At 36.5% G+C, this 9,400-nt stretch overlaps 1 protein-coding gene across 1 annotated transcript in view; it reads right to left on the bottom strand.

Annotated features, from left to right (window-relative positions):
• Window positions 1-8,696, bottom strand: part of LOC307132886 (uncharacterized protein) — a 61,023-nt gene extending 52,327 nt beyond the window's left edge. The window contains exon 1 of the mRNA XM_079827480.1: window positions 6,953-8,696. Within this exon, the coding sequence (XP_079683606.1) occupies window positions 6,953-7,398 (446 nt within the window). The 5' untranslated portion in view covers window positions 7,399-8,696. The remainder of the gene's footprint in view (window positions 1-6,952) is intronic.
• Window positions 8,697-9,400: the final 704 nt, after the last annotated feature.

Below are 9,400 nucleotides of genomic sequence, written 5' to 3' on the forward strand. Positions count from 1 at the left end.
AGAAAGAGAGAGAGAGAGCGATAAAAGAGCACGGAGGGAGGAAAAGCGGAGAGAAGATATGAATAAAGAATGACCTCTGACCTGAAGCAGTGAAAAGAGGATGCTGGGATTGTGAGAGATGAGTGTGAAAAGGGGATGAGACGAGACTCAGAAAGCAGAATGATGTCAGGGATAATATGCTTCGTGCTTTGGCCAAAAAAAAATACAAAATGAAGACTCCTTAATGGCAAAAAAGTGCTCTTAAAAATAACTCAATAAACTGGAGTTAAGGTTAAATGCATTTAAGGGACAGAATATCTCACCGTCATCATTTACTCACCCTTAAAACCTGAATGACTTTCTTCTGTATATAAAAAAAGTTCAATATAATGAAAGTGAATGAAAACCGAGGATGAAAGTGAAGGAAAATTAAAAAGTGAATGAAAGTGAATGAAAACCTTTTTTTACATTGGATGCATGTAAAATTGTTGTAAGAGACCTTTGAAACAAAGTTAGGAACTTTAAAAAGAAAGAAAGAAAGAAAGAAAGAAAGAAAGAAAGAAAGAAAGAAAGAAAGAAAGAAAGAAAGAAAGAAAGAAAGAAAGAAAGAAAGAAAGAAAGGTACTGGTCATTTGTTTCTATATAACTATAATGAACTGGAGCATTTAAGCTTCACAAAGGATGCAAAAGCAAACAATATAAAATAATCAATAATAAAGTGGTCCATTTGACTCATGCAATATTTTCCTCAAAAATACCTCATTACGTCATTTCTCAAAGAGTCTGAGAATGGTTAAATGGTTTGTTCGAAGATTCAGTCTTTCCAAACATCTCTGTTCCGCAAGCCTACTGCTCTGATTGGTCAGACAGCTCAGCCTGTTGTGATTGGTCTACAGCTTGCAGCACGTGTCGGAAATGAAACGCTATTACCATATCTGAATTTCTGCTCCAGAGGCTTCTTTATCGCTTGATACACAGTAACGATGGCGTCAGTGTTTCTGTATCAGTTACAGTGCAAGAATCCCATCTTACGGTGGCCCAGTAGTGCACAACACAACGAAATATAAAAAGCAAACATGCCACAAGAAAACAAGCCACAACACAACGAAAAAGCCACAACACAACGAAATCAAGCCACAAGACAACTGAAATGCTCCCAACCACTCGGGGGCACTCGGAGCGTGGTAAAGTTGCCACTGTTCTATAGAATCGGCAATCTTACAAAGATATCAATACCACAATTAGTTTTAACAGTAGGCTAACCATTGTTTATCGACAATAAATATTAATTCAAAATCACTTACATGCATTATAGCTGCATATTTATGCTCGAGAATGCTTTGACCCGATACCACGGTGCTAAGGGAGCGTCTGCCAATTCCACCAAGTGGTTGAAATGTATAATTTGTATGAATTCAAATTACTTTTAACATGTTAAAATTCCACAGCTTGATTGAATTGGTAAAACAGACCTATTAATGCACAACACAACATTGGAATTTGAAATGTCATGTCGATATACAACTGCACACTTAAAACTGATCGTAGTGTTTAAATATTTGTAAGACTGGCGAATCTATAGAACAATGCAAGGACAACTAACTTTACCACATTCCGAGAGTCCCCTAGTGGTCGGGAGCATTTCCGTTGTGTTGTGGCTTGATTTTGTTGTGTTGTGGCTTTATTTCGTTGTGTTGTGGCTTCATTCCGTTGTGTTGTGGCTTTATTTATTTTGTGTTGCGGCTTTTTCGTTGTGTTGTGGCTTGATTTCGTTGTGTTGTGGATTTATTTTGTTGTGTTGTGAACTTATGTATGCTTTTTAAATTTCGTTGTGTTGTGCACTACTGGGCCACCGTACATCTGGATGTAGTCTGACAAAAATGCGATTTTCTCAGGTTTTTGCTCAAAATGTTGCTTTTTTGTGAAACTTACCACATTCAAGTGTTGATAAAAAAGACTGCATTAAGCTATTTTTTTTTTTTTTTTTACGCAGAAGGTCAGTTCTTTCTTTTGTTATATTGCATGTTCAGATATTCATACAACAAAAACAACAAAATAATCTGGGGGCCATGAACATTTTGTGAAAATGAAATACTGCTGTGGGGTTCAAAGAGTTCATATTTCCCCAGAGAATCAAGACAGGCTTCCTATAAGAGTGTTTACTAAAACTAAAACTATTAAAAAGTATTTTTGGTAATTTATGTAAATAAACAAAAAATAAAAATCAACGTAAAAATGTAAAAAATAAAAGCTAGAACTTGAAATATTAATAAATACTATAATAGCATATAAATAATAACAAAAATAACAGCGCTTCCTATCAACCCTTAAATTGCTCTTGTGACACTCTCTAAACAGCCTGCTGAAATCTAGGTGAAAATGCCACATTACACATTTATCTGTATCTGATTTTACAGTATTGTGCAGTATAGCATCCCAAAATTGTGGAAAGCTGTAGTCTGCACAGCCGTTAACAGGTTTAAAAGTGCCCATGAGGTCATACATCTGAGGTCATTGTGCTAAACGCTGGAGCACAAGCAAATTAAAATCATAGTGAAGGAGCTAATTAGAGGATCTCAAATAAATGTAGACAAAAATGGAAGCGTTTCATTTGCTGCCTCCGCTATGATCTCTGTAGTACTGGAACAAACTGCCCAGCCAATCAGCACAGTCTTACACCCACATAAATAACTAATATGTGTTCCTTACTAATGACTAACAGCCCCATGGGAGGGAGGCGAAGAAGAGGAGGAGGATGCAGAGAGAGAGAGAGAGAGAGAGAGAGAGAGAGAGAGAGAGAAAGGCAGTCAATCAATGAATACCATTTGCCTGTAATACCAACCAAATGAATCCTCCACAGTGGACTGCTAACGAATCCTTGGTTTTCATAAAGTAAGAATAAATAGCCAACACGTGAAAAAGGTGGAAAGTGTAGTTTAGAAATCAAGCAAACGATTGTGCTAATTGCATTTAGAACATTAATGGCCAGATTTCCTAAACCGGGCAAATTAGTGTGAGCGCAATTCCAAAAAAACACAGATGGGAGTGGAAAGGTCTGCACGTGATCTACTAATGATGCACAAATTAAAGAACACAGACGCTGCCGGATCATTTCCATAATGACCAAAGCTAAATAATGGGCGGTTAATAATGGCGCAAACACCAGCGCAAACCTTAGTAAATCACCATGCATGTTTCATTTAAATACTCTCCTCGTATAAATGTTGTGTCTGAAAGGGAAACTCCAAATACATATGCAATAAGGTCAGCCGCAAAAATAACCCTGTCCACGCCTTTTAGCGCTAATTTTTCACTGTGAGTCTTTAGTAAATCCTGACAGTAGTTTTTAACACCAAAAGAGGGTTTACGCTGGGCCCTACTTTTAGGGCCCTATCATACACCCGGTGCAATGCGGCGCCAGGCACGATGCAAGTGTGTTTCGCTAGTTTCAGCCCGACGCAGTTATCATTTTCACGTCCAACGCCACGTTGTTTAATAGCAAATGCACTGGTGTCCATCTGTTTGCCCATTGGCGTGCTGGTCTGAAAACGAGGTGTGTTCAGGTGCATTGTTGGCGTGTTGCTATTTTGAGGCCACGGAAAACGACTGCGTCATTGACCAACAAAAACCTGGTCTAAAGTCAATAGGGAAGTATTTTTTTGTGTTATTTAAAGGGCACATTAGTAATATGCGACTATAGGCGGGTGCACAACGTGCGTACTCTGCTTATTACACACAAGAATGCGCAGCAGTACACAAATACTTTTAAATATTAAAAATAAAAGGATTCCTCTCTGGAGAAGTGTTCAGTCTTTCCGCTTGCAAATGTAAATAGCGAATCCGCCATGGTGCAAGCGCAACTGGCTTTTAAAGGGAATGGGAGATGAGACTCTGATTGGTTTAATGCATGTTACCCCCAAAACACACCCATGACTCATTAAGAGACGGTACAACACTTTTAGACCATGCGCCTGGCACGTTGACCGTTTTTTCCGTCGTTAAACTAGCAAAAGTGGATTCGGACATGCCCTAAGTGCACCTGCGCCATGAGCTTTAGACCATGCACTCAGATCTTTAAAATAGGGCCCATATTGTCTGATTTGCAAATTCATTTTTCTTTTTCATTTTTAATGATTCAGTTTAATCATTTGCAAGAGTATGGTCAATTTATAAAGAATGACTTCAATATTCAGTGGGGTGGACTACATGTTGGAGCCAAAAGCAACATAAAATGTGATGTAATTACGAAACATCAGTGATAAACATTTGTTTTTTTCTATACAAAAGAAAAGAGAAAAGTCACACAGGGACTTCTGGGAATGATTTTTAGTGATGAATCAAATTAATTAGTGAATAATTTTGACACAAATAAAAAAAGTTGGACTGTCAGACATCTTTCATATTTTTCCTACTGTCAGTCCTACTGAGTATTTCATCTTATGTCACGTAGCCTTGATATGTCAAAAAAATGTAGATGTATACAGTGAGTTCAATGAGAAATTCTTGCTTACTTTCAACACATACATACATCTGCAACCCAGAAGAAAAGCTTCCAATTAGAGGCGGCAGTGGATGAGAATTATCGGACCAAATCTGAGCTTCACTGAATTGTTCTGAGAAACACTAAACCTGTGTTTCCCCCAATCAGCCTGGTTTATTTTAGTTTTATTTTGGCTTGTTCTGAACACGATGATTCAACATTGTGAAAGGAGAGTGATGGATTGTTCTAGTCAATAATTTCAGACAAGTGAGGATGAACGAGGCAGAAGATGAACCGATCTAAGAGCTCTCAAGATACTTGAGTACAGAATACAGGGGTTGTGCAGCTGCTGGCGATGAGCGAGCAAACATAATTATATGAGCCGGGTAGAGGGTTGAGCTCAATGAGGCAGAGAGAAAGACACACGCTGAGACTGACGCTCTGTAGCTGCTGCTTTTGTTGATGCCTGGATCACCCAAGGATGCAGAAAAAAAACATCTGCAGAATACTTAACCTTTCCCCCACCAACAACAAACTCCATGTGTTTGCCGATTTAAAAATGGAAAAACAAGGAAGCATAAAGCCTGAGGAAAGTAAGCAAACAAAACACTTATGCGAGACGTGGGTGTTTCATTTCAATTCCAGAGAACCCTAAAAATGTTTCAACCCCAAAGTTAACACGGACTGTGCTTTTGTCAAACACACAACATACACAGAGCATATCCATTCACACAAAAATGTAGACCTCACATCTGTATGAAGTGTTTTACAATGCCCTATTCGGAATGCATCCATAATAGAGAAATAAATCCAGAACCAAACAAAAACGGAAGAATCATGTTCTCAACATGTTCACGTCTCTGCCATAGAATCTCAAGTCTTTCAAGATCAAGTCTAATATTTTTCTGTTTCAGGTTTATAAATCCTGTCAACAATGCAGGACAATTAGTACAATATTTTTTTTATTAATTTTTTTTCTTCTCATTCATTAGGTCGCATTAGTTCAAAAGAAAGTATATAATCACATAAATCAAAAACATAAACAATATTTAATCTGCAATAATAATTATGATTATTAATTATCCAAACAAGATTAAAAATAACACTGAACAATATTTAACCATATTTTTCTTTCAGTTAATAAAATTTATATTTTTTTCATAGTAAATAAATGGGTTACTGTGGTAGCCAGGACTTGTTTTTGCTCACACTAAGCCACATCCCAACATATGATGCATTACCAATATAATTAATATAATATAATTAATATAATATAATATAATATAATATAATATAATATAATATAATATAATTAATATAATATAATATAATAAATATATAATTAGTGCTGTCAAATCGATTAAGCGTGATTAATCACAACCAAAATAAAAGTTTGTGTTTACATAATATATGTGTACTGTATAATTACATATATATATATATATATATATATATATATATATATATATATATATATATATATATATATATATATATATATATATATATATATATATATATATATATATATATATACACACTCACACAAGCATGTATATATTTAAAAAAAAAAAAAAACAACAACAACATATATATATATATATATATATATATATATATATATATATATATATATATATAAGTATATACATGCAAATATTTCTTAAATATATATACATGAATGAGTGTGTATTTATATATACATAATAATTATACACAGTACACACACATATATTGTGTAAACAAACTTTTATTTTGGATGTTATTAATCGCGATTAATTGATTTGACAGCACTAATTATAATATAATATAATATAATATAATATAATATAATATAATATAATATAATATAATATAATATAATATAATATTTCTCCTTGTAGTAGTCCAAGTCAAGTTTAAATGAATTGTTCATGTCTAAAGGCCTGTTCACACAAAAGACGATAACTAACGATAAATATATAGTTCTAAAAATCGTTCTATAAAAGAATAGCAGAGCCCACACCCCAACTTTAATGATAACGCCACAGAGAAACGATATCGTTGAAATCACTTTCAGAACGATTTTTTTTCCAGCTGATGAACGATAAAAACATTGACAGCCAATCAGGATCCATCCTACTTTCAAGAGCTCAAGCTTTTAATGCGGCCGGCGACAAACCTGCAGCGCGCTCAGAATAAACAGAGCGATATTGTTTGGCTGGCGTAGACACTATAGTAATCGTTATAATTAACTTTAAAGTTATCGTTCTTGGTGTGACTGTGAACAGTTAAGAGTCTAAACTCAATTTATTAGTAACTTGATTGTGAGTCTTAGACTTCAGTTTTTTCTCTTGCACAAGAGCACACCTTGTTGACCAGGCTTTGTAATTCATATCACCACTGAACTTGAACTTCTCATACTACAAAAAGAGTCAACAAAGGCCCAGACACTCAATAACCCAGATCAACCCTCATATCATGAGGTTTAACTAAGGGGAATGAAGCACTTACTGTTTCCGTAGAGTCGAGGTGTTGTTGGTCCCAGAGCTGTCATTGCGCTCCAGTCGGCCTCTCTCTTTCTCAACAGGGGCTGACCCACATGACAGGCCTCGGCTCAGCCTCGTGTGGGTCCGTCGAGCTGGGCCAGGCACCGTGGATGAGGGGATATTACTACTGCTGTTCTGAATGACACCTCCGGCATTGTGGTTTGGTAGTGATGATGGCTGGCTGGGCTTAGAGCTTTGGATGTAGTTGTGGTTCTGCGGCGAGATCTCGGTTACCGGTTTCCGGTCCTGCCGCAGGTCTTGGTTCTCCTGGTTGACCTGGTCTAGCTGCGTTTCGAGCTCCTCGATGCGTTTGCGTTGCGTTTCTAGAAGTTTGGCCTGGTTCTCGATGATGTTATTGAGTTCCAGAAGGTACTCCACAGCCCGACTTGGGCTGTCTGGGTTGGACTCCATAGTTTGGACCTTACCCCTCCCCCCCCCCACCTGATGAGTTCAGTGGGGGGGAGATAAAACAAAAGAGCCTGAAGGTTGAAGCTTGATAGAACTGTCTTTTATCCTATGAGCTGCAACTTGAGTCTCAACAACTGAAAAACACCAGCAAAAGACATTTACTGCAGCAATGTTATTTGCATCGATTGCATCTTAATGTCCTTCCATGAATGATTCAATTGTAAAAAAAATAATAATAATAAGTATGGCCTGTAACTGTAGCTCTCAGCAAATGAGTTCAAAGGTCAATCATTGGATCCTCTCGAGCTGTGATTGTACTTCAACAAGTTAGTAAACAGAAATGAGGTATAAACAAAAAGTATGGCATGGACAGTTCTGAGCATTGGCTTGTAGCGTTTCCAAACAAAAAGATCCATTTGAGTCCACGTGAGGACATCAACTCAAGTGATGTATATTACGGTCATAAGAAATGACATCTGTAGATCATTTCTACTGTTTCCACAAACCCAGGCATCTTGAGATTTGCTGTGCTACACACAACTCCCACATGCTGAGGTAGCACGGTGGAAAATAGGGAACAGCAGCAAAAAGATACAAATTTAATCCCTGAAATCCCAGATCTGTGCAGCTTGAGATAGAAAACATACTGTAAATATGAGTGAAGAAAAGGCTTTCTTCATTATCAGACAAGTTAAATTCTAAAACTGAATCATAAATGTGAAGTCCAACATCTCAAGACAGTAAAGCGTTTTTATACAAAGCAGCAGAAGAGGAATTTGCGATTAATAACGTAGCCTACATTAAAAGTCTATGAAACATTCGCACGCGCTGGGCGCGCGCTCCTCTTCTTCTTCAATATATAGTGTCAATGTATTTCAAAATAAAATGTAACGTACATATATGGTTCCACATGTTAAAAAACCCTACTTACACCTCTCTTTATCGGCGTTTTCTTTTTTCAACCCATTTTCATGGGTCGCTTTCAGTACATCTCGAGCGCTCCGCTTTCTTTGTAAAATCTTCGCGTCTTGTTAGTTTCTTTTAACCTCGGCGTCCGTCGAGTTTGAATAACAACGTCGTTTGAGACTTACGGCATTTGTATTTTCTCTCATAAAACAGACTTTTCCAAGACGTAAATCTAGGAGGTGAACGTGGACCACCTGCGCTAAAGTTCCGCGTTCTTGTATTCCCCGAAGTAACCGACGCTTGGTCACTTGACGCGCGCTGATGGCTTTGAAGATGATCTCGCGGATGCTCAGGTTCGTGAGCGCGCTTCTCACCTGACAGATCCAACAGCAACTGGAAGGCAGAGATGCGTTAAACTAGTCTTTCCTGCGCTCGTCACACAGTCAACCCACGCATGGTCTTTTCAGTACAACACACACAGAGAGAGAGATTTCAACAAATGAAGCTTGAATCACACAAACATATTACATATGTAATTTAATAATTTGAATAGCCTTATAAAAATGACAATAGTAACAGCATCTCTACGGAAAATATCATAGTTACAACAATTATTGTCAAATCATAAAATACATTTTAAGAGATTTACGTTATGTTTATGTTTTCAAACTGGTAGCTGCTTTTTTTGCGGTAAAAATCAAACCATTAAAAAATTGAAGACTTGAGTTTTTGTTGGCTTCAATTTAAGTATAAAGTGGTGTTACAAAATGTTACTTGGTTAATTGCATTTTTAATTTGACCACATAATCTAATAATGAACAGTATGAATAGAACTGTGTCCTTTGTAATTTTACAGTGTGATTATACATTTAAGTACTGAGTAATATTAATTAACAACATGCATTTATTATATGGTTAAGAATAGGGTTTGGTTTAGGGTTATCTGCATGTAATTATGCATCATTTACTGTTGTAAATACAGTAAGTACATGTAACATAACAAGGACACTGTTATAAGTGTTACCAAATGTTTTTTTTTTTTCAATTTCAAAAACTAACATTAAAACATTAACACAAAGTATCTAATATAAGCCTATTT

This window comes from Gobio gobio (assembly GCF_949357685.1).
Source record: "Gobio gobio genome assembly, chromosome: 10".
NCBI classification, from domain to species: domain Eukaryota; kingdom Metazoa; phylum Chordata; class Actinopteri; order Cypriniformes; family Gobionidae; genus Gobio; species Gobio gobio.